General features: G+C 39.2%; 1 protein-coding gene across 1 annotated transcript; it reads left to right on the top strand.

Moving 5' to 3' along the window:
• The first annotated feature begins 434 nt into the window (after positions 1–434).
• Positions 435–24,996, top strand: mst1rb (macrophage stimulating 1 receptor b). The gene is made up of 21 exons (XM_053484436.1): positions 435–663; positions 3,759–5,056; positions 11,402–11,578; positions 12,342–12,464; positions 13,422–13,592; positions 13,886–14,046; positions 14,437–14,575; positions 14,809–14,945; positions 15,033–15,212; positions 15,340–15,439; positions 15,549–15,767; positions 16,357–16,503; positions 16,607–16,760; positions 16,851–16,949; positions 17,049–17,264; positions 17,423–17,509; positions 18,203–18,384; positions 18,485–18,594; positions 18,688–18,853; positions 19,781–19,917; positions 22,425–24,996. Exons 2-21 carry the CDS (start codon positions 3,836–3,838, stop codon positions 22,654–22,656), a joined length of 4,158 nt encoding a protein of 1,385 aa, XP_053340411.1. The 5' UTR covers positions 435–663; positions 3,759–3,835; the 3' UTR covers positions 22,657–24,996.
• Positions 24,997–26,201: the final 1,205 nt, after the last annotated feature.

Raw genomic sequence — 26,201 nt, 5'->3', positions numbered from 1 at the left:
CCACTACGTCACCTTGCTGCATGCTCTATATGTATGTATGTATGTATGTGTGTGTGTGTGTGTATATATAATAGGCCTATAAATTATCACATAATAATTATCATTTTATATATATCTGTCCTTCTATCTATATATTTATTGATCTTCCCATCTATTTGTGTTTAGAGTTGTTTATTATTTATCATTAGATTAATTGCATGTTGTGTTTAATAACACTACACCTAGTGCTCTAATAAACGTGCATTCCTCTAGTTTAATTGAGTCACGTGACTGTTCAAACACAAAAAACCTTACTTTACTTCCAGCGCGAGCCCTGAAACACGAGCCCTGAAGCGCGAGGCGGCGCCCTGAGCACGCAGTAAGCGTGTGCTCCTCGTACGCACGCTGGAGCGCGCGCTCCCTCCTGTCGCGCTCTCGTGCCGCCTGCGCTCAGAGCCGTTAGAGCTGACTGAAGGGAGTTAGCCTCAAGCTAACCAGATATTTTACAGTGTTTATACGTAAACGCGAAAGGAAAACAAAACGGAGGATTAAAGATAAGTGGAGGAAAAGTTGACCGAGCTGGGCGTTCCGTCTGGAGGGGAATTTTATATTTGTTGTGTAAAAAAATGCAGTGAATGAAAAGAAAGTTTTGTCTCCCCGTTCAGGACTGTTTACCTCACACAGGTAAGTACAGACGACTCAGAGCTGAAGCTGCTCATTAAAGATGGAATTGTGTTAAAACAAACAAACAAACAAAAGAAACCATGATTATATTGCTCTATCTGGATGTTAAAACCTTTCAAAAACTTGACCCATGTCTTAAAACCTTACTTCCCTAAAGGTTCTGTCGAAAACCTTTAGTTTAATGAATTAATTAAGCCTTAATTATGTCTTTATAATCTGTTATAAGTGTTACTGTTATAAAGTCTGTCATAAAACAAGCTTGTTTTTGGGTTTGGGCAGCTTACATCCAGGAGGAGGAAAATATCCAGCGGCTTGAAATTCCTTTAACTTTCCTAAAGAAAGAGAGGAATGACCTCCCTCTGTGCAGAGCTGTCCATAAAACCCTGATTTATTAAAACTACATTACTTTCCGTCTCGTGTTATTCCTACTTTATTTTTTTTTGTACAAATAATGGTAACCTTAATAAAATCAGTTTCTGATGAAGTAAAAAGCTTAATCAGATCAGCCCCTTTACATGCAGGTTTGACCCAAACCACCTGTAGAACCCGAGCTTTAAGATAACAGATTAATTAAATTTTAATTTTGAATGTTTTTTAAATTTGTGTATTTTCTGTGTAAACTAAAATTTTCTTAAACCTGCGTCCACTTCTGTATCATGGGCTACTGTATCAGGTGTGTAATCATCTCTTATTTACGCCCCTCCCTCGATAATTAATATTCACATCACGCGCATGCCCTCTGTGAACTCTTAAAACCAGAGTGATTAGAGGATAAAATCATTGCAATGATTATGGAACAAAATGTGGTCATTTTAGTGTGATGTGTGTGAATCCTGGGCTCGGTTTGTCATCAAGCTTATCAGCGACTTTCTTTTAATGAGATCGTTTGTCCAGTCATTTGGTGTGAGCATCGATAAATACATCTGAATACAAAATGGTATGTTTAATAGTTAAACATGGCAGTTTAAATCACAGTCGCACTGTGTCCGGAAAATCTAAATGCGATTTATTTTTATTTTTTAAATCAAATTGTGCAGCCATGATAATAATAATAATTATTATTATTATTAATATTATTTTATAAACCATCTATCTATCTGTCTATCTATTGATCTTTCTATCTGTCTAGATATCGATCCGTCTATATATGTACTGTATCCACCATTGTATCTGCCTGCCTGCCTATATATCTCTGTCTGTATATCCATACAACCACTCATCTATCTATCTATCTATCTATCTATCTATCTATCTATCTATCTATCTACTGTATCTACTATAACTATTTATTTGTCTGTCTGTCTGTACATATATTTAACTACTTATCCGTCTTCTTATCTATTAATCTAGATATCCATCTGTCTATCTATGTATCCATCAATGTATCTGATTGCCTGCCAATGTATCTCTGTCTGTATATCCATTCATCCATACATCCACTTGATCTATCTATCTATCTATCTATCTATCTATCTATCTATCTGTCTGTACATAATTTGTTGGTCAGAATACGATGAAAATGGAAACTGGACAACCCACTATTAAGACACACACAAACATTTCGAGATTTGTTAGCCACATGCAAAGCAGCTAATCCAACAAACTGTACTGTCAGTGTTTTTATATTTAATAAACTCTTTTTGTATGTAAATTAATCTAAAGCTAAAACCTCTACATAATATAACTCTTAGGTTTTGTTATGTTAATTCCCAATGCTGAGAGCAGACATTTTGATTTGACATCGCTCCTTAAACGGGGGAAAAGAAAAACCCAAGTGGATTTCTGCTGCGGTGGCAAACAAGGGTTCATCGAGTTGCAGGAGCAGCACCATCCATCACCAGGAGCACATAGTGTTTAATTAAATATTTTTTATGTAAAAGAACTATTCTTTGCACTATTTGCATTAGGTAGTGATGTTACTGTTTTTAAACCACTTATGTACTCCGTCATGTACTGCCTAGCTTAATACACATGGCTTAATACACAAATCAAAAATAACAAATTTCAGAAATTTTAATTCCTTCATACATTAAAGAAATGTAAGGGTCCTCCAGATGAGTGGAACATGTAAACATTCTTTATCCTTATCAGTGTCTAAACAACCTGTCAGTAAGAACCAGCCTGCGCTTTACGAATCCAAAGCACTGATCCCCTCAGCCTGCGGAGGATAAAACAGGCACTCATTAACCGCTCTGAGGTGGGGTTATCATTTATTTAAGTTACTATTTGCCCTTCTACTATAAAACTTATGAAACATCCTCCGAAGACCAGGGTGACAGAAACACAAAGCGGTTTATGTGGAATGTTTAACATCTTTGGACTGAAAAGTGAAGCAAACAGGACAGACTTATTCTTAGTTTTTTTGAATCATCAGGAGCACATCTTAAACTTTTAGATCGATTAACGTCGAGCAAAGCCTGTTTAAAAGCCATCACCGGCACATGATCTTGTGTTTCACCAGCAGTTAAAACCTGAGTGTAAAATTAATCTATTTTTGTATTCTCTCCAGTTTTAAGAAGGTACATACAGCTAAATGTGTCCTTTTGTGTGTTTAATGCAGTGCTGAAAATTCTCTAGCACGGCTTTAACCAGTCATTAGTTCACTCGTTACTTTAACAGACGGGCACTGCGCGAGCATCAGGCCGTGCTGGTGTTTTCATGCTGGAAGCACGTAGAGTCTGTGACTGGAATGTAAAGTAGAGGGGCCTGCCGGTCACACTGCGATCACCTCTGTTAATAAACGACAGCATCCTCTTTCAGCGATGGAGGATGGACCACAGAATGCTGTCTATTCTGTTAAAAAAATCTGAATTGCCTTTAGATTTCATCATGATGTTGTTTAAACATGTTTCTTTCACAAAGTCTTACTCACATGCCAGACACGCCTTTTCACGCCGTTGATCAAAACGTAAATACAGACTTTTGTACATTTATGATGAGTCATCTGTGTGCATGGGTTTGGAATTAAAAAATTTTTTTTCATAAGAGAGCACATCACGGATCTGATTAATCTCTTGTTTATAGCCACAGATTTAAAAAAAAAATACAGATACATCTATTTATGCTAAAATCCAGATTTTTTATTTAATTCTCAGATCCTGTGCCAGTCTGCAGAATGTCTCCATTCAAAAGCTGGAGGTAACCAAAGGATATCTGCATTCCCTTATTCGATATGGTCCACTGGACCACTGTTCTGGTGCCATGTATCTGGATCCAGGCCTATGCGACGTGGGTGGCATCACACACCTGCCCCTCTGCGTCCATCGTGTCCGACAACTTCTCCATGCCGTACCCCATGCCCACCTTCCACACCTTAAACCCTATACAAAACATTGCCGTCAACCCTGTCTACCACGAGGTCTACGTGGGCTCACGGAACCACATTGAGGCGGTAAACAGCACTCTGGGAAAACTCTGGGAGCTGCGCACTGGACCCGTGGGCAGCCAGGAGTGCCGGTTGTGTGGACTGTGCGACATCGAGAGCGATCCATTCGAAGAGGATACAGACAATGAGGTGCTGCTCCTCGACACCTTTCTCATGTACCTGTACACGTGCGGCAGCTCTCAGTACGGAGTTTGTTACTTCCACCAGCTGAATGAAAACGGACGGGCGCCAGCTCCCTCCAAGTGTCTGTTCCGCAAAGAAACCAATTCCGCCGCTTTCTGCCCGGACTGCATCGCTAGCCCACTGGGCACCAAGGTCAGCATGGTGGAGGAGGGACAGACGGCGTATTTTTATGTCGCGGCAACGGTTAATGACAGCGTGACTCAGCGGTATGGCAGGAAGTCCGTCTCTGTGCGGCGTCCCTTGGCTACCGAGGATGGCTTCCACACGGACGTGCAGGGCCTGACGGTGCTGCCCGACTTGAGGCGGGTTTACCCCATCGAATACGTTTACAGCTTCTATACTAATGACTTTGTCTACTTCCTGTCGGTGCAGAGGGAAAAGGCGGACCTGCATGGCACGTCTCCGTATCAGACGCGTCTTGGACGTCTGCCGCGCAACGAATGGGAAATGCGCCGCTACAGAGAAGTTGTGCTTGAGTGCCGCTTCGAGCCTAAGCGCAGACGCAGGACCGCGGGCGGTGCCGGCGCCAGCGAGGCCTTCAAGGATATTGTGTACAATGTCGTTCAGGCGGCGCACTTTGGCAGAGCCGGACGCGAATTAGCAGATGAGCTCGGTGCTGAGGAAAACGACGACATCCTGTACGGGGTTTTCGCCGTCACAGAGGACACGGGCGTTACCGAGCACGACTCGGCTCTCTGCGCATTCCCCATGGACTGGGTGAACCAGTTCATCGATGATGGAGCGGAGGACTGCTGCAAATCTGGACCCGAGCAGCTCTCCCGCGGACTGTGCCACTTCCAGACCTGCGAAAGCTGCCCACACGAGGTCAGTGCTTTAAACAGGTTCTTACGAAAAAGTCTTGAGGGAAACGTCAGAAGTTTAATATGATGACTAAATATGGATGTGGTTTTTTTTGCTGCCTCTTTTTTTTCCTTGGCAGAAAGTCATGTAAAATATGCTAAATATTTTACTCAGGTTTTCGAAAGGAAAAAAAGCACTTATTTTTAAAACTCTGTGTCCTTAAAGTTTAGTTTTAAAGTCTTTGACAAGTTAATCATTATCTTTTTTATTTTATGCTAAGTTTTTTTTAAAGATTTACTGAAAACAAAAATGTATAATAATTTTTCTGCCATGGAAAAAAAAGGAAATATTTTGTATTTGTACATGATTTTTACATATAATAAAACTGTAAAGTATTATTTTTTTTCGTAACTGTATTTTTACATTGAAAATACACTATATTGCCAAAAGTATTCACTCACCCATCCAAATCATTGAATTCAGATGTTTCTAAAATCAAGCACCTCAGTGTGCAGACCGCTTCTACAAACATTTTTGAAAGAATAGGTGTAAAGCACACCGCCACTGGACTCTAGATCCTTCTCTGTGTGGCAGTGTGACCGACGTGTCTGGGTTTGGTGGTTGCCACGAGAATGGTACTTGTCTGAGTGCATTGTGCCATGTGTAAAATTTGGTGGAGGAGAGATAATTATATGGGGTTGTTCTTCAGGAGTTGGGCACGGCCCCTTAGCTCCAGTTAAAGGAACTCTTAATGCTTTAGCATACCAAGACATTTTGGAGAACTTCATGCACCCAACTGTGGGTAACAGTTTGGGGACGGCCCCTTCCTGTTCAAACATGACTGTACACCAGTGCACAAAGCAAGTTCTATAAGGACAAGGATGAGTGAGTTTGGTGTGGAAGAACTTGACTGGTCTGAGTCCTGACCTCAACCCGATAGAACACCTTTTTGGGATGAATTAGTTTGGAGACTGCGACCCAGGCCTTCACGTCCAACATTAGTGTCTGACCTCACAAATGCACTTCTGGAAGAAACGGTCAAAAGTAATCATAAACATACTTGTAAGCCTTGTGGAAAGCCTTCTCAGAAGAGTTGAACCTGTTCTAACTCCAAAGGGCCAACATCATATTAAACCCTATGGATTAATAATTGGATGTTACTCAAGTTCATATAAATGTGAAAGCAGACAAGCGAATACTTTTGGCAATACATGCAGAATAATAATTTGGGGAAATGTAAGATTAGTAATACACATCAAGATGTTTTTGGGAATTTCTGTTTGTTTGTTTGTGCATGCATCATGTAAAAACTACAAAACGAATTTTCACAAGTATATTTGGGCGAGCTTGAGGTACCATATTGACTTAGTGTCATCGCGATCCAGGAAAATAAGATAATACTAATTTGAAATTTAAATGGAAAATGCCCTTATATCATAAATTAATTATAATAATTCAACAGACGGCGGTGACATTTTTTAACAGGCTGTAATTTTTTTTAATTCATTAATCGTCACGTCGATCATAAGCAGTAAAGCAGATACGGGGAACATGCAGGACTTTTTTAAATCTCAGACCTGATGTAAGCGGGTGTGTTTTTTTTTCTTTTTTTTCTTGCGTGTCTCCAGTGGAATGCAATGGAAGTGATGAGTAATGCCAAAGTCGTAAATGCACGGAACAAGCTTTCCAGAGGCAATGCTGTATACACTGTTATTACGACATCTAAAGAAAAGCAGGAAGGGATAGTTTGCTTCAGCTGAACTTTGATTTGCGCAGGCCGAGCTATTTCATCTGCTTTGGGAATTAAGTTTGTGTTGTTTTGGCAACGTTTTGTTGTTCTGTTTTAGTTTGTTTTTTTGTTTGTTTGTTTTTTGACATCAGAATTCTGTGACCAAGTAGGATAAAGTGCCGTAAAGGCCAGTTAATTCCTTCTCCATCAGGCCTGTGTGCTTAAAGCAAGGGCACAGCGGACAGATTAAGTTTACTGAATTAAAGTTTGTTTGTACAATGTTTAACACATTGTTTAAACCTGGAAGGATAGTGCCCGATCCCTCAACTTCATGGAAAAAATAAATAAAAAATTGAGCATGATGGGCGATTACTTAAGTGCTTGGTGAAGATGCATCAGAATTTTTTTTTGTAGAAATTTGAGCAATATTTAATAGTGAAAGGAAAAGCATTCCCATACACACAGAAAACAGGCTTTAGTTTGCTAGAGAACGTAAAGATTGATCTTGGAAATGGCATGGAAAAGGTCATGTGACCTTATGAGTCCAGATTGACCCATTAGATTTGAGTGATAGTCTCCACTGTACAAGCCTCCTCTGGAGGCAGGGTTATTATGATCTGGGGTTTGTTTCAGTTGTTCAGGGTTAGGCTCAGGAACATTATGTGAAAACGTTACGAAACTTCAGGAAATGGCATTGCGAGAGTTATTTCCTGGGTTTGACTCTTCTTACCTAGCCTCTCCTCTCCTCTTATACTGTTCTGCTGAATAGATAAAAAGATCGAAGATGGAAATCCTAATGTGGCCTGGACAGAATTTCAGTTTGATGCCCCCCTGCACAAAAAGTGAGTCTGTTCACTTTTAGCACATTATTGTTTTTATCGAGTCACACCAGCAGCCTGGATGATTCTGGAAAAATAAGAGATAAACAAAACGACATCTCCGTATCCTGAGCCTAGTCAGATTTATCTGCAATTTCTACAACATTTTATATAAGATTACAATAAGCCAAATGTATCAATATAAAACCTATTTCTAGACATAGTTTACTGTTTGTTTGATTTTTTTGCCGTTAATTTTCGTTGTTTTATTGACAGATAATTAATGTATTTTTTTAAGCTTTGCTTTCTAGCATGAAACGAAAGTTTCTTCTGGTAGAACAAGTAAAATTGAAGTTTAAAAAATAGGTATGTTCATCTTATATTTGGCTTATTTTAATCTTATAATACGAGATAGCGAATGAACCAGACAGGATACAGGATACTTTCACTTGCTAAGACCACCCCAAAACCCACAGTACCCAAAGTATCTGCTCCCAGCGTCCTGGTACCAGACACCACACCCCAACACTACGAGGTCTTTTGGAGTTGACTGGTGGCACAAGGAGAACATTTTTAATGTTTCTTAATAATTTTTTTTTTCTTAAAACGACACAACAGAAGAACTCGCATGGTTTTATCAAGAGTACATATTCTTAGTCTTCCAACTTTGTTTTCCTATTGAGCTCCATCATCTTCTCTCTATTTTTTCTATTAGGTCTCTGTACCTCATCAACACAGCTCTGATTTTAATCTGTGTTCTACATCCCTTCTTTGGTACGGGCCTACCCTGACTTCTTGAAGAATGGAGTGAAAGTAGATTAGTGTACTATGGAATGAAATGAGGCAGCGCCTTGATTTCGGCATCTTGATGTTGAGTGTCTCAACATTTAGGTCATAGAGTAAATCAAATGTAGTAGACGAGACTGTTGTGGAATGCTGAGGCCTTTCTGTAATAGCCAAGTTCACAGGTGTTTAGCAAAAACTTACACTCCACATTGGAGTGTGAAGATTTAGTTAATGTAGAAGAAAAGAAGGAATATTCAGGAATTTGGCTGTGGATAATCAGCACCACTGCAAGCACTAACAGTGAAGTACGCTGCTTTTGTTGAAACATTTCTATGTAGTTAGATTTAGTCTGGGTTAACACAGATAATCTGGAATCAGTTTGTCCGCGGTTTTCTGAAAGGCATATGCTCGTCCACCTCACAAATCCTGACCGAAGTTTGATTTACAGCTCTATGATCAATCGACACAACTGAGACTTAAAGCTTCTCTCCTTTGCAGCTACTGCCGAATCAAACAACGCTCCGCTCCTGCACCAGCTGGCCGATCAGATTCAAGTCATACTGCGGCTTCTCTCCAGGCCTTGAGCGGTTGTGTTTACACCCAATACAAACATTTGAGACATTTTTCTATTTAACAGGATTACAGAAAATAAAAACAAAGGAGCAGAATTCTGTAACGCGTTTCCTTCGATGCTTGATGTGAAACAAAATGTGTTGTGTTATTTAATACTCGGGAGCGTGTAAAGTAGTTTAACTCGCACCACAAGCAACAGAGGTTTTAGAGTGTTACGGTGCTCAGCCTCATCCTGGACTTTTACCAAAGTGCAGCAACATTACAAACAGCTGTGCCAAGAAGGAAAATTAGGAGGTACACATGAAGTCCAAAACAAGGTGGATTATTTACTCTATCATCCTTCTTTTAAAAAGAAAAAACGCATTTAAGGGAGAAAGTAGAACAGTTGATAGACTAAACACACAAAGTTTAAACAAAGTACAAACACACAAGAGGAGACAAAATTGTTTAGTGTTTCTCGGTTTAAGGGGAACAATTCTCTGTAGTGTGGTATTTAGATTTTAGATGAAAAAAAATCTGTCTTTATGCGTGCATGTGTTTTCCACAAGCTATTGATACTTATTAAATTTTTGCCTCCTGTAAAATTTCACCACCAGCCGTCACTGAGTCGAATAAATGAAAATCAATACTAAGATACTTTTCAGTGTATTCATTTTTCCACTTCGCTCCATTCCAGACGGCTGTGGGCTGTGAGGGCTTTCATGGTCAATTGCGTGGGTTGTGAAGAGTCAGAGACCTTTGATTTTAGAGTACATCATGTCTCAGAGATTTCCTTTTCTGATTCTCATTCTGTGCGAACTGTTTCAGCGACGTGTTTATGTTGCAGGTTTGACCCTTAAGCCTTCGTGTGACGTAACCCAGATTTGCTATGACTTACATGGGCATGTTTTCCTTGGCTGGGATTTTATTTTATTTTTTTAACATTTTGGATGACATGACTGTAATTTTCCACAGAGGTACACCTGGAGGAATCTGGGTCATATACACGAAGGTCGCTGTATCAGGAAGTGGGAAGGATGTCTGAAAGTGAAAGAAGTGCTGCATACTGTGCATACACACTTACTTCATTTATAAGAACTATATATATATATATATATATATATATATATATATAATTACAGCTGAGTGTCTAAATTATAAGTTGAAATTGTTTGTATTTGTTATTATTAATATTATATTTTTTTGGCAGAAATCTGAAATACTTTGTTATTGAAATCTATATACTGTACACTGACTGGACAAAAAAAGAACCAGTTACAGGCAAGCTATTGTCCTGTATAAAGCAAATAAAACAACTTAAGGAGATTGGAAATGACTGGGTTAACACATCTGTATCTGTAAGGATACAGTAGATCTGAAATGCTAAATTTGAAGTTGCATGATAAAAGTAAAAAATCCACAGTAAAAACCAAAGCTATGTTTAATAGTGAAAGTAAAAGCGTTTCCATATATACACACACACACACACACACACACACACACACACACACACACACACAACAATGTGATGAGAACTTACAGGATTGGAACTAAACAGCTGTGAGTCCATAAGAAAACCACTTGTTAGTGAGACTATAAAAAGGCTTCAGTTTGCTTGGGAGCCTAAAGACTGGAGCGAGGGAATAAGGTCATGTGACCCGATCCACCCGAGTCCAGATTGAGCCTATTCCAGAGCGATGGCCGTGTCAGGGTAAGAAGAAAAGCGGATGAAGCGATGCACCCATCATGCAGTGTTCAGTTGCTCAGGTCTAAAAGTGACTAAGTAAAGTCTTAAGAGTTTTTTCAACTTGGCTTTAAAACTAACAGAACCAGACCTAACACAACTCAGATTTGTCTTTGGACTCATCTAAAGTCAGTAGTCTATCAAAACAGCTGTAGCACTAATGTAGGAAATCATCTCTGCTTGGAACAACATCAGTTCTAATACTGAACATTAAGAAACGTTCTTAAGTTTTATATTTTTAAGTTTATAAGTAAATTATGCCTGCTTATCCAGACTTTTGGGCCACCTTTTTTTTTTTATATATATAGAAGTGACTGCTTAATTAGCTCTAGAGATGGTTGGGGGTGGTGGGTGGTTTCATTTATGTACTACAATTCTATTGTGCAGTGATTCATGTATTACTTTACACTGACTTTAAAATCATTTTTTTTTATTTATTATAATTTGCATTTGTGTTGGTAAAATGTTGCTGTTCTCTAAACTCTGAACTATTCACACATTGGTAGACAGCACAGCATCCTCTGTTGTAGTAAAAAATGAAAGTGAAATTTATTTTTGAAATTGATATGAAATCTGAAAAAATATTAAATATAATTTAAAAACAGAATCGCAATATGAATCAGCACCTGGGTATTAATGATATTGTATCAGGTGGTTCCTGGTGATTTCCATCCTTAATGAGTTCAGACTGTATTTTCATGTGTGTGTGTGTGTGTGTGTGTGTGTGTGTGTGAGAGCAGAGTATGGAGCATAACCTAGGCTGCAGAGATCACCCCACCTTAGTGGCGCAGCCATGTTACAGAGTGGATCTGTTCAACAGGCAAATGAGAGACACATTGCTCACCTCGCTGCTCGTCACCACCATCGACAACAAAACTCTCGCTCACATCGGCACGGCCGACGGCAGACTGCTGCAGGTACGACACGTTGGACACAACAACATACTGTTCTAACAATGATGGGGAAAAAAACTTTTTTGTGTCTGTGTGTGTGTGTGTGTCTGAAATGTAAAAAAAAAAATCTATCACTCATTGTAGAAATAATAGATCCTGAGCTCGTTTGTACATTTATTTTTGTGCTGAGTGTTAAATATCACATCCTTCATCTTTAAGGCAATACCTTTGGCTGTTTAACTTTATTCTACTGATCTGGCATGGTCACATGATATCTCTTTTGTCCTCTGTAACATACTTAATGCCTTATGATCATCAGGATGTGTCAAAGCCTTCAAAGCTATTTTAAAACGTGTACTCACAGGTACTATCTAAGAAACTATCTATAGAAACAAATCTAAGGTTTTTTTTAGGACGCTGCCAAAACTCGACACTATGTCATTTTAGTTTTTTTGTCATTATTGCTTAATTATTTGATTAAGTAATTTGTAATATCTTATATATTTTAAAACAGCTGTTACATTTAAAAACGATTACAAAATCATCATCAGGATGTAAACCTCAAGATGAAAAAAAAAAAAGTTTTATTAAGTTTATTCCTTGTCTGCACTCCTGTGTTTGTTTATAAATGTCACCAGAAGTGACAAATATAATATTTTTTTTCTGAGTTATGACAGTTAAGGAAAACTCATATTACTTTACATGAACTCTATCCAGTTATTAAAGAGGTTGTGACTGTACATGCGCCAGGTGTAATTAACGCGCAACGTCTCTTCTTGTGTTGTAGTACGTCTTGCGGAGATCCAGTCCCATCATCTTTGCCAACTATTCCCTAGCGCAGGACCAGAGGGTGTCGTCCACCGCTGCCGTGCTTCCTCCAGACCATCTCCTGTTTGTCGTAGGGAATAAGGTACTAGCTTATCACCTACCAGTGTCAACTTTACACTGTCGTTATTGGAGAAATTTATTTGCAATTTTTTTTTACACATATTGCTATATAAACTGATGTGTATATTTCCTGTAATAAATTGCAGCCCGTTGCGATTAAATAATTTTACAGTTCCGTACATTCTAAACTTATGAAGTTGCAATTCAGAGTTTGTCCTTGTTTGTGGATTTTTCCTTAGAAATGAACTAATAATGGTTCGCAAAAACTTGCTCAATTTTACAAATATACTCCACAATTTTTAACGGCTTTTTTTGTAGCAATATACTGTATAATTTTTCATGTGTTTTAACACTAAACTATTAAGAACAATATAATGAAATAAGTATAAGTTTGAAATGAAATTAAAGTATTTTGAAAGCATATTTTGGGTTTAAACTATAAAAATAGGCATTTATAGGCATTTTTTTGACCACATCCAAAATTCACGGTTTTTCACAATTTACAGGTGCTCTAATTTGAAATTTTGAGGGTTAACTGTGTTTTTATGTGTTTAACCGTGCAGAACTAGATTTCTTTTCATTATTTGGTGCTAAGATTTGTTCAAGACAATAAACAGCCAAGAAGTTATTAAATATGTGAATTAAATATGTTAAACAAATATTAAATATGTGGTTGCCTGGATGGATTCGAAAGGTTGGATTCAAAGAAACACAGCGTGAAGTGGCACACTTTCTTTTTTTAGAGCTTTATTATTCCATCATAAAAAAAAAAAAAACACTTTAAGTGTGACACACCTGTCTCAGGTTAGTGTTTAACTTTATTCATAACACTTGCGTTGTCGTGGGAAATAGGATGTTGTTTACTTATGGCTAAGTACAAAGATTTTCACCAAATCTGGGGCAGATCTGTGCGTTAGATTTTTAGCTCGTTCTGTTAAATTATTTGTTAAATAGAAACTTTTGACACCTGTCCATGCAGATGATCCAGGTGCCTCAGAGAGGTCCAGGGTGTCTCCACTTCCTCACCTGTGCTGCGTGTCTCACAGCGCCCAGGTTTATGGCTTGTGGCTGGTGTTCGGGACGCTGCACCTGGCAGTCTGAGTGCTCAGGGCGCTGGGTCAAAGAGTTCTGTCCACCAGTCATCACGGATGTGAGTAAAAGAGCTTACACACACACGCACACACTGCCAGGTGTGACTGCTTTTTACATTACAGGTCCACCTACAGCAATGAGGGTTACTCTTATCTTATCATCTTTCTACAATGACTCAGCTGTCGGGGAATAACGCGTTGTTAATTTCAGTCAGATATCAATGAGCAATGAAGTTACACATGAAGTTATCTCGCTCCTGAGCTTTAATCCTAACTATAATGTAAATAATCATCTGATCCCTTGTTGTTATCATATTCATCATCCAACCATAGCTACTCCTGTTTTCTTCAGTTCTTCCCAAAGACAGCGCCCCCCGATGGTCAGACCGAGGTGTCGCTGTGTGGGTTCGAGTTCCAGTCACCCCACAAGCCTGACATCACCACTAAGACTCATGTGGTGAAGCTTGGAGAAACCAGCTGCTTGGTGCTCCCACAGAAAACCAACAGCACAGTGTGAGCACCGGCACCAAACACACACACACATACAAACACATCATTTATTTACTCAGCAAACTCAGGTACAAGGTCACACAAGGCACTTTCGGTCAATATAAGGTGTTCTCCAAATACCTCTTTATTATTTAGGATTATAAAGATAAAAAGGAATAAAGATAAAATTCTACACAAGTTTGTATTTCTTGGCTAATTTATAAATAAATAAAAAGTATGTAATATAAGGTAAATAGTTCCACTGCTATATAGAGAGAGAGAGTCTAGAGTTTTTTGCACGATTTTCCCTTTTATATACCGTATTAACGTACCGTGTGAGTTAACAGGAATTAAACCACATTCTCGCTGTTGAGATTTCAGTGTGTCTTTAATTCACACTGTGTTCCTCCACAGGCTGATGTGTAAGATCCGTTCTGGAGTAACAGAGCCCCCGTTTAAGCCGATTAACATCACTGTGAGTGTTTGCGAGGATCGCAAGGAAGACCCTTACTTCATCAACGGACTCGATGAAATGCCTGGATTCACTTTCGTGGTAATTTATTTGATCTGCTTTTATATTTAAACAGATTTCTTAAAAATAATAGGTAAGTTTTGGTCTTTCAAAACATTTCAGGAAAATGCTTATGAAAATGAAGTAAAATATCTGACCCAAACGTGTTTTGATTGGCTCCTGGATAAACGTGCGACGCTTGGCTGGCATTCGGTTTGGCTCGGTTTAGGCATTAGTATGCTGAAAATGTGTTCCTGTGTGTTCGTGTGTCTCAGCTCCCCAACATCACTGAGGTGCAGCCGGATTACGGTCCGATGAACGGAGGCACGTTGATCAACATCACCGGACCTTTCTTACACTCAGGAAAGACCAGGAAGGTCACGCTGGATGGTGAAATCTGTCCTATCAAAGGGTGTGTGTGTATGTGTGTGTGTGTGTGTGTAACCTGAATGTCTTGTAATGCTGAATGATAATGAGTGTTGTGTTTCCTGTCCTGCAGCGTGTCTAGAGTCCAGGAGCCCCTTTCGTCCATCTTATGTCTCTCTCAGCCTGTCAGCGAGGTGAAGGACGTGGTGCTGCAGGTCTACATCGATAAGTTTCGCATCGCGACCACTAGAGTGTTCCGCTACAAGGAGACACCCGAGATCCTCTCTGTCCAGCCCGACTGCAGCTTCGACAAGTACAGCGCTCTCTGTTTTCTGATTCCCTCACCACGCTCATCATCATCGTACAGTCACTTTTTAATTATCATCATGTTATATTAATCATAAACATGTCATGTTTAATCCTCCGTCTTTGATCTGTAGCGGCTCACGGATCACTATAGAAGGGAAAAATCTGGACTCTGTTTACAGGACTGTCATCCACTTCAAACCCAAAGAGAGTCACCTGAAGCCTGTTTCCACAGTAAGTCTCGTATTTGAGATGTGTAAATTATATAAGGTTAGAGGTTTATGCCCGTGAATATAAACATGTGGTAAACTGTTGTATTTCTGTGCCGTGTGTTTTTCTTTAGGAGTGCCAGGGCAAAGCTCAGTCCACCCATATGGAGTGTGTGACCCCGGTCTTCCCAAGAGATGAGACAGAAGAAGGCGAGCTCTCCTTTGACATGGATGGCGCTGTGGGTCTGTGGAAGCAGGACTTCTCCTATCACCCCTACGGCAGACCCATCCCCTTTGAGACAGAGGGACACGTTCTCACACTCTACCCTGGCTTTGATGAAGTTTCCTTACATGTGAGTGGGTTAAAGGTTCCATGTGTGTGTTTCGTGTTTGTGTGTGTGTGTGTGTGTGTGTGTGCTCACCACAGTCACCGACCTTTGACTCAGAGTGGGAGATGGTATCACTAAGCACAAAACGTCTAAGCTGTTAATGTATGTGGAAAGCTTGGATATTTAAATGCTACTTTTCCAGGCGTGGAAAGGAACCGGAGAGTGGGAAAAGTGCAACTCGGAAAAGTCAGGGAAATAAGTGAAGTCTTGGAAAAGTACAAAGTTATATTAAGTAGTAGTGTTGATGCTCTTTGGTGCCACCTGTCTGTTGTCTGTTGCTTAATGTCGGTTGTGTATTTTTTTTTTTTTTTTTGTGAAAATGTTAAAAATCGAAGAACGTCTTTTTTTTAGCGAAGCACAATTTTAAAGTTGGTGATAAATACACTGATTTAGTCTGTGAATGCGTCATTCAACATGTCAAAAACCTCCTCCTCATATCTGATCACTGATTTCCATGAGAACGATTCCAGAGTGTGTTATTTAACTAGTCGATTCGGTTTTATATATATATATATATATATATATATATTTTTTTTTTTTTTTTGCGAGACAGCACCAGAAGTTGAACCTGGTGAACTCCTGCATGAAGATTACCATGACCGTCGGAGGCGTGGACTGTGGAGCGAAGGTTCTGGATAACGAGATCACTTGCCGCATACCTAAAAACCTTACCATCCCTAACGAGGGCTTACCTGTAAAGGTGAGACCTCTGAGACGGTCACGGCACTGATCTCATCTTTTTCAGGCTGCAGACTTTTAAATCCTTTTTTTTTAAGTCTTGCTTAATGATTTTTTTTTTTTAGATCACAGTCAACGGCCAGGTTCATGATGTGGGCACGGTCGTCCTGGTCAGCAACCACTACGTCGTGGGTATCGTGCTCGGCATTCTGGGAGCTCTAGTGGCGGGCGCAGTGTTGGCTTACGTCACCATGAAACACTTGAGAAAGAAGAAAACAGGTTGTTTGATTGAATCGTTTTTAATTGACAACGGGTCAAGGTTTTGTGAATGATAATATAAATAATAAATTTGTCTCGTCTGTTGTTCAGACGCTCTGGCCGAGAGTCGGCTGTCCCACTTCTCCCGTAATCACAGTCTCTCAGGCAACGGCAGCGTCGAGCTCCTGCCTCTCGGAGACTACAGACGAGGTGAGACCAGCGTTGACCTTTTTTTTTAAAGAACCCTTTGTTCAAACTGTATAGCAAAGTAATGTTTAAGATTTGCTTATATATACTGCGCTCTGTTAGAGCTGACCTTCACTCCGACCCCTGTGGTGGCCACAGTGCCTGTGGCGTTTCCCGGCCTGGCTTACACCAACACCCTGGACCCGAGCCTCAACCCGCTTTTGCCTTCTGAGCAGATCTCCATCTCTAGCTTTCGTCCTGAGCTGCTGGAAGAAGTGAAAGACGTCCTCATCCCGGCGTCCATGCTTAATGTACAGTACCATCAGATCATCGGGAAAGGTACTGTACACTCTTGAGCTATAGCAAAATATTATTATTATTATACTAATAATAATTGTATGCAGTCTGTCCTGTCTCTGAAGTGATACGCAGTCTCTACTTTTTCGGCCATTAGATCCTACCAAAACTCCAGCTCTCAGCTCTTCTTTTGTTCGCAGGTCATTTCGGCACAGTTTATCACGGTTACCTAACCACTGACCACAACAGCAGGGAAATACACTGTGCTGTGAAGTCACTAAGTAACAGTAAGTCCCCTGGGATAAGCTTATAATCCCGGCTCTCGCACACAACCACGGTACAATATGGTCAAATCACAGTGCTCTGTCACACTCACCTGCTAACTGGTAAAACGGAAGAACAGCGTTGGATCGGGTTACTGTTACCGGTTAGATTAATTACAGTGTTTCCGTAATTAACAGTTTTCCGCCGTCAACGTGTTTTCCGCTTGTCATGTCTTAGCACCGCCTTCTTACAGAACTGACAGGTTTAACTATTTAACACATTGTAAACGTGATCACATAAACCACATCGTTCTGATGTTCACTCGGTCAGAATTGAGATATAAATTGCACACATTATCTAGCATATGGATCAAAGATGTGTTGATATTTAAAAGGAAACTATTTAAAAAATACACACCAATAACATTTCTGTCGTTTTATAAGGTACAATCAAGAACGAAACAGAAATGAGGAAATATGATAAATTCTATATTTATGTATATTTATAGATTAATACATTTGATCATGATATTTTCTCATTTAAAAGTGCAGAATTTATTTAGAATTTAATTGTAACTTCATGTCATAGGAAACGTTTGAGAACCTAAATTAACATTTGTAATAATATCTTAGTGTTATATGATTGTTTTGGCTCTCATATTTGCATCTCTTCGTCTCTCTCTCTCTCTCTCTCTCTTTTTCTCTCTCTCCATTCAGGAATCACGGACGTGGAGGAGGTCGAGCAGTTCCTGAAGGAGGGGATCCTGATGAAGGCTTTCCACCACAGTAACGTGCTCTCTCTCCTGGGCATCCTGCTGCCACATGAAGGGCTCCCTCTGGTGGTGCTGCCCTACATGAAGCACGGAGACCTGCGTCACTTCATACGCTGCGAGAACCGGGTGAGTGCCGACCTGTAGGCCAGAGAGGCTCTTAATCAGCTCTGACACACACCGGGTGTCGCTATTGTTCTTTGCTGCTAATCTTGTTCTTTACCCCCAGAACCCCACAGTCAAGGACCTGATTGGGTTTGGGCTTCAGGTTGCCAAGGGGATGGAGTATTTGGCGCAGAAGAAGTTTGTGCACAGAGACTTAGCAGCACGCAATTGCATGTGAGCCTAAATCACAGTTATTATTATTGTTATGATTATGATTAATAATAGTTATAATGACGTTGTTTTGTAATGATGTTGTGGTTCCTGCAGGCTGGACGAGTCGTACACAGTGAAGGTGGCAGACTTTGGCATGGCCCGTGACGTGTTCGATAAAGAGTACTACAGCATCCAGGATCACAGGAAAGCCAAGCTGCCTGTCAAATGGATGGCCATCGAGAGCCTGCAGACGCAGAAATTCACCTCCAAATCTGATGTGGTGAGACAGTTTATATTAAAGAATCACCGTAGTTGTATAATATTGATTTTTTTTATTTTTTTTAAATACACCACAACTAAATAATCCTCTGCTACATTAATGCACTATTGCTAAAATACCATCCAGATAGAAAGTTTGCTCAGAGTGCCAGAGCAATGATCTCCCGGCCTTCCTGGAACTCAGGAACAACTTTAATGAAAAAAAAAAAACATTGGGCCATTAAAGGAGTTCTTGGAAGGCTAGGGTTTCAAATGTGAAGCAGGCAGTTTGATGGCTCCGGCGGATACCTTGATGATAATCAAGCACAAGTGAAACACTGGGATAAATGAATTAGTGTAGCAGAGGATTATATGGAGAAATAAAGGGAGTTTTTACTCCTGTGACTAACAGTGTCTTGTTATTCTGCACAATCAAAAGTCCTGCTTTGGCTTGAACACCCATTGTGTAATTGTAAAATAAAAATAAAAAGAGAGGCTACATCACATAAAGCTATGTTGATCAGTTTACTCTGTAACAAGTTTTCTTTTTTTTTTTATTACCCTTAAAAGAGGTGGGAAAAAAGGAAGCCTGATGACAGAACGCCTACTTATAATTCCTTTAATGTAAATGATAACCATGACTCGTCTTGTGGATGTTTCACAGCATTAACTGTGATTAAAACTCACAGCTTGTCAATAATAAATAAAAAAAACTGCTAAAATTCTTTAGGCATACAGCGAGAGTAAAAATGACACACATCAGGACATTGCTGTTATACGAACATAATCTACTTCTGCTCCATGTCAGGCCGCGTCGCACTTCCCCACCCCATGTGGCGCCTGTCACAATTTATTCCTCCTTCTTATAGATCTCTTACTGAGATCAGGTTTATTTTCTCACTTACTGTCTCAGTTCAGTCACCACATTCATCATTCTGTCTCACTCCAGTGGTCCTTTGGGGTTCTGATGTGGGAGTTATTGACACGAGGAGCGAGCCCTTACCCAGAGGTCGACCCGTATGACATCACACATTACCTCTTGAGGGGGCGGAGACTTCCTCAGCCGCAGTATTGTCCTGACCCACTGTGAGTTTGCCTTCACTTTGACTCTTCACCTAATTTAGGTTAAGCAAAAGCATCCAGTGGTACATTGAAGAGTTCATTGAATGATAGGGAAGAAAAAATTTTGGGCAATTAAACTTATACTGTATGTATGTATATATATATATATATATATATATATATATATATATATATATATATATATATATATATATTTACAACATATATATACTGTTGTAAATGGCAGTGATTACTGTGTGCTGTGTAGCTTGAAGCTGTGGTGTATTATTCAATTTTATCTCTGTTACTCTGGTAAATGTTTTCTCTGTCTGTAGTTGATGAGCAGCTTACTGTTGCTTTTAAAAGTTTCCATTTCTTCAGGGTTGAGGAGGACATGTTTACTCTGTTTACTGACAGACCGAGAAGAAGTTACTGATTTATTTTACACTCGCTGTAGTTACGACTCTGTGACAGTGATGGGCCGGAAAGAACAGAAGAACAGAACATCCTCCACTGTAAAATAAATAAATAAATAAAATGTCAGTGTGAATCATGCACTGCCAGTCTAGTCGAGAAAATTAATTAGAATTAATGAGAATTCATGTTTCCTCTTAAAGCTGCCAGTCAAATGCTAATCTGATCATTAAAGTAAATCCTGATTAAATCATCAGATTCCATGCTAGTCGATTCCACTTTGCTGTTTTTGATTTCCTTTATTTACTTATCGGCTGTACTTACAGTGTCGTTTAAGCTCAAAATCTTTGGTGCAGAGCCCAAACTGCCGCCCTGCCTTTTTTTAGAATTAGTGTGAGGTGCGCAAAGTACACAAATCCTGTACTTGAGTAAAAGTTGAGATACAGTAGATGGACAAGCGGTATGATACTTTTATCGTTGCGGCGTCTCACGCCTTAGTTCATTCTCTGCAGGATTAATGGGCCGCAGCTCGTCTAGAGCCGCACGTAGTGAAACATTGTAATTAAACAAATTCATAATCACAGTAGTAACATTACAGTAGAAATTTATAATTTAAATAAAATTAAATATTTTTAAGATCGTATTTTAAAAAACGTAAACGTTACCACATTAGATTTAATTATGTGTAATTGATTACTGTCTAAAAGCTACGCGTGTAGGGTCTTGTCATCTTATATTTCGTGTTATTTAAATTTATAGTAGATTTATTAACTAAAATTGATTCAGATTGATGTTTAAAAACTATATAGTAAAACTATATAGGCTACATAGCCTTTATAAGACTCTACTCTTATTTAAGTGCACTAACAATGTTGAATAAAGAAAGTAAACAGGGTTCAGTATTGTTTTCGATAAACTTGAGCGCGTCAGAAAATGAACCGAAACTCCGTGTATACTCGCCTCACAGATGTGAAAAATCTATAGAAAGTGAAATGTCTGCTTTTATATAAAATAATGAAAACCAAATTTTTTGATTATGTAATTCGTATAAAAATATAGCGCGTCCACTGCTGGAGAGACGATGAGATGACATGATCTTCATCACAGTCGAACCAATAACCAATTTATCAATTAATTATTAAAATGGTCAGAGTCAGTCTGCTTGCTGTTTTCCCGATTCATAATCATTAGTCTACTTCTGCCAGGGCACTCTGGAAAACTTCATGCGTGCAGTTGAGCGCTGATTAGACTACGTAGGAAATTAAAGAGCAGGATCACGACGCTCAATGCCCCGAGCCCAAACCTAATTTAAACTAAATAAATAAATATTTGAAGTAGATAACAATAGCCCACATTTATAAAAGCATTTTTATTTAGACTATAAAAATGATAATCTTGCATTTCATTTTAGGTGTGCCAGCTGCCACTGTTCTTATACGGCTCTTTATCGGATTAAATCTGTACCCAAGTAAAAATATTACTGAAGTAGAAGTCCTCCCTTTATAATTATAGCTGAGTAAAAGTACAAAAGGACTCACCAAATTTACAGTACCTAAGTATCAAAAGTACTGATTTTGTTGTTTGTTAGCTCACAGTAGGCTTTAAGTCATAGTAAAAGTCTCTCTCTCTCTTACACAGACAAACACACACTCACACTCTGTTTCTCGGATGGGAACTGCAAACAAACTGCACTGTCTGATTTCAAACACCTGCTATTAATGGATAGAAGGGTAATTATGCATAATAGTGAGCAAATAGTCAGGTATTTTTTGCTGTAGGATGTTGTGGAGTACAAGTAAAAGTAATGAATGTTGAACTGGAGTCCCATCCAGTGTGTGTTCTCCCATCTTAAGCGCTTAAGTCTTCCAGTGACACTGATTAAAATAAAACAGTCACTGAACGTGAGGGATTGAATAAGAGATATCGTATAGATTTATAAGATATCAAAGGTAGAATTTTTTTTTTTATATCACCGGCACATTTGTGATGGTCGAATCCGATTAAGAAGTGGATTGGAGTGATGTATCTGAGGTCGAGAAAAAAATCACGCTTTTCTGCAGTGTTTTTCTTCCCTAGTGATTGAGGGGGCGTGTCCTCATACCGACTATTGTGTTCAGGTTTGCTATCATGCTGCAGTGTTGGGCTCCGGATCCAGAGATGAGACCCAGCTTCTCCACACTAGTGTCTGAGGTGACCACCATCCTCTCTGGCCTGGAGGGGGAGCACTACATCAGCCTGAAGGTGACGTACGTGAACCTGGACCAGCCACGCCCTTACCCCGCCCTCACTGACTCCGCCGACGAGTGCGAGTCCTCGGACGAGGACGAGGCAGGCTCGACCACCACCTGACCGGCCACACACCAGCCGTCGTTCATAGAAGAGAAGGTGCTAAGATGTCAAGATAGAGTCAGTGATTATTTATTTATTTCGTAGCAGAATAACGTGCTGGAACGTCAAGTGGTGAAGGGATGTCTGAGGTAAAATTTCAGCCCTTCGGGAACGGCAGTGAGATCGGATCCAAATCAGCGTAAACAGGCGAGAGACTTAGAGGGTGTGGTTTGTCCAAGACGCTCCATCATATTTAATTAAGAAAAAAAAATAAAATTCCCAATCCGGTTTTTCAAAACCACACTGTCCACATTTATCTGATTTTGTGCAAGTGTTTTTCAGTACTGCAGCACAGCCCACATTACACAGCGCATTTATTATTGCTATAAAATCTTCAAACAGACGGGAGGCAAAAAACAAACAAAAAAAAATCCACACTGGTTTGTTTCAGATCTGATTTCCACGGTTAGTCAGATTTAAGTTTATCAAATCGGGTTCCTGTACATTTTGGCCAAATTAGCAGCTCCAACCAAAAAACAAGCGTTTACCTCATTCGTGAGCAAGAGCTGTGCTGCCAGGGTGAAAGGGGCTTACTCTTCACATTTCTCTCCTCTATCACATTGTCAATTGTGAACGTCTGCGAGTTCATCTATGCAGAAGATGCAACAGTTCGAACAGATGCTGTTTGCTGGCTTCATGTGTTTCAGAGGAAGCGCGTGTCAGCCTTCACCCGCTCTTATCAGTGGCTGTCGTATGATAATGGAAGAGTCGAAGAGTAAGTTAGGGCTGAAATACAAGAAATAAAACCCTAAAGGTACTGAACTGACATAGAGAATGCGATCATAAACAATTTGAGTCTATTTCTCTGTGTAAGGAAGTGTAATAATTATTTTTATAAAAAAATTATTCTGGATGGAAATGTATAAATCCCAGTGATGGTCACGATTCAAAACGATGATTTTCTATTTGTTTGTTTTTTTGTTTGTTTTAGAAAAATCCATAATTAAAGTGTAAATATTAAACTTAAACAGGCAGAGGTGGGCAAAATACACAAATCCTGTACATGAGTAAAAGTAGAAGTTCCCTAAAGAATTTTTTCTCAAGTAAAAGATGCAGAAGTTCTTCATTTGTACTTGAGTAAAAGTACAAAGCTACTCGCCTTCAAATTTATTTAAGTATCAAATGTATAGAACTTGTATTATTTCAAAGTAGTATTTGTTTTATAGTAAAACACTCTCTCTCTTTCTTTCTCTCTTTGCTTCTTGATTGTGAATGTGTGTGTGTGTGTTTTGTGTTGTTGCTGTCTGCATTTAGCTCCCCTTCTGATTTTTGATTATTAGTCGTGTCTGTACAGAAAGACAAGTCACAAAATTACACACAATATTAGCCACGGCAGGTGGCGAAATTACATGCCATGCAGAAATGTCAGAGTGAAGTAAAAGTACTGATATTCGCAGTACAATGTAGTAGAGTAGAAGTGTAATTTAATAAAACTTTTACAGTACAGATGTCTTTAATTACTGTACATCGTTACCTTCCACCTCTGTCCGCACGATACAATACAACTTCTGTCAAACAATTTGTTATAAGACAGCACTGAATATGACACACAATACAACACATCTTAATATAATTTGTTAACCGCCGCTCCAAATGTGACCGACTCTGCTCAAAAACTTGAAGGTGAGCAACTGGTTATTTTAACGTTCTGGGGAAACCACCTCGCGAGCCTGTTACATTACCTACACATCAGTTTACAAATATACCTTTTTTTTTTAGCACAATGGATTTCTGTCCCTTTTTACAATCAGTTATAAACAACAGTAATTGACTGATTTTTGATTGTTGCCTCGATTTATTTAAAGTTACCTTTTAGATTAATTCATTAATGCAAATCAGACTGTTCCACCCCTAATCAAGATACGCAAAGAGATAATTTTGCCATCTGGTTGTGACTACCTAAATTTGATTTAAACTTTGCCTAACGCCATCCACCATTCTGTTTTATTACTGCGTCATCTCGCCACATTTCCATCCCATCTGTATATATCAGTATAATATTCTGTTCATCCTGAACACTGTGTTAAGTTGTTGTTGGTCTTTCGGCTGCTCCCGACAAGGGGTCGCCACAGCAGAATACCCAGTCCGCACTACATACAACTTGCCACAGGTTTTACTCTGGACGTTCCTGACGCAACCCTCCCATTTTATCCGTGCTTACTGTGTTAAGTACTTAATATTAATTTACTCCTGTTTACCCAGACATGACAGATACAGTGTGCATTTATACTTCAGAGCTCCTGATTGAGTCTGATCAGGTGTGCTGGACCCGAGGACATGCTGAGCTGGCAGCGGACTGGGAGAGTTGTGTGTGAAATAAAAAGCAAACCCTTATATAAGAGAACAGTATAACGTTACGCTCTGATATGCTACAATACTCTGTAAAAAATCACCGAACCTAATTACAGTCTTATTTAATTCAGTGTTGACCAATGCCTGCTTGGTTTAACTTATTACAGGTAGTCCTCAATTTAAGAACATTCAAGTTATAAATTTTTGCAGATACCAAACATTTATAGATGCGAACGAATCATGAAAGTAGCTCACGCGTATTGTACAAGTAATAGACACTGCAGTGCACCAAATAATAGACACTTATGATTTACAGTAAGTGAATGTATAAAATATCTAAAGTCCGGTGTATTGTATGTGTTTTTGTGTATGTGTGGGAGAAATGAGTCGGCCTCACTAGATTCAGTAAATCAGTCCGGGAGCGCGTTGAAAAAAAAATGTCTGTCCTGTAAAGCTGTCCTGATGGTGAATAATCATAATTTCGGAAAAATCCTCAACAAAACAAAGTTCACTGGTTCCTCTTTCTATTGCCATCTCAGGGAGTTTTTTCTTGCCACCGTTGCCCTCAGCTTGTTCAACATGGACGATCTCATTATTATCTAATCACATTTTTTCCCACTCATACACACTTCCATAACTTTTTTTTTTTTCATTTTGTAAAGCTGCTTTGGGACAATGACCATTGTTAAAAGCGCTATATAAATAGAATTGAATTGAATTGAATTTAACTGAACAGTCCAATGTACAGTGAAAAACATCTCTGAGACAAAATAATGTCGGGGATTCCCCTCACGATTTAAAGGTGCAGAGACAACACTCTTACGTTAATTTCACTGAGATTAATTTCCTTAGGCGTGCTAATGGCTTTTGGCCACATGATGGCAGTGTGTGGAAAGGGTACAGAGATTTATTTAAGTGGAGTGTGTGTGTGTGTGTAGTGCTGATGAGAATGTCGACTAGAATCAGAAACCTGTTTGCTTTTGTTTAATAATTCCATGCCTGATTTGAGCTACAGTACCCTGATACAACCACAATCACAAATAATAACAATCACATCTCATATGAACTTTACAGATGTGTAAGACATCTGTGTAAGATTGCAGACATGAAATTTATTCATCACAGGTTTGTCAAGCATTAAAAGCAAAAAAAAAAAAAAATCTTATAGACTTTTGTAAATGTTATGTTTTTATTGTTTTATTATTATTTTTTTT

This window comes from Clarias gariepinus, chromosome 23, assembly GCF_024256425.1.
Source record: "Clarias gariepinus isolate MV-2021 ecotype Netherlands chromosome 23, CGAR_prim_01v2, whole genome shotgun sequence".
NCBI classification, from domain to species: Eukaryota; Metazoa; Chordata; class Actinopteri; order Siluriformes; family Clariidae; genus Clarias; species Clarias gariepinus.
The sequence above is the reverse complement of the archived record's forward strand: the minus strand, read 5'-3'. Positions and strand labels throughout refer to the sequence as shown.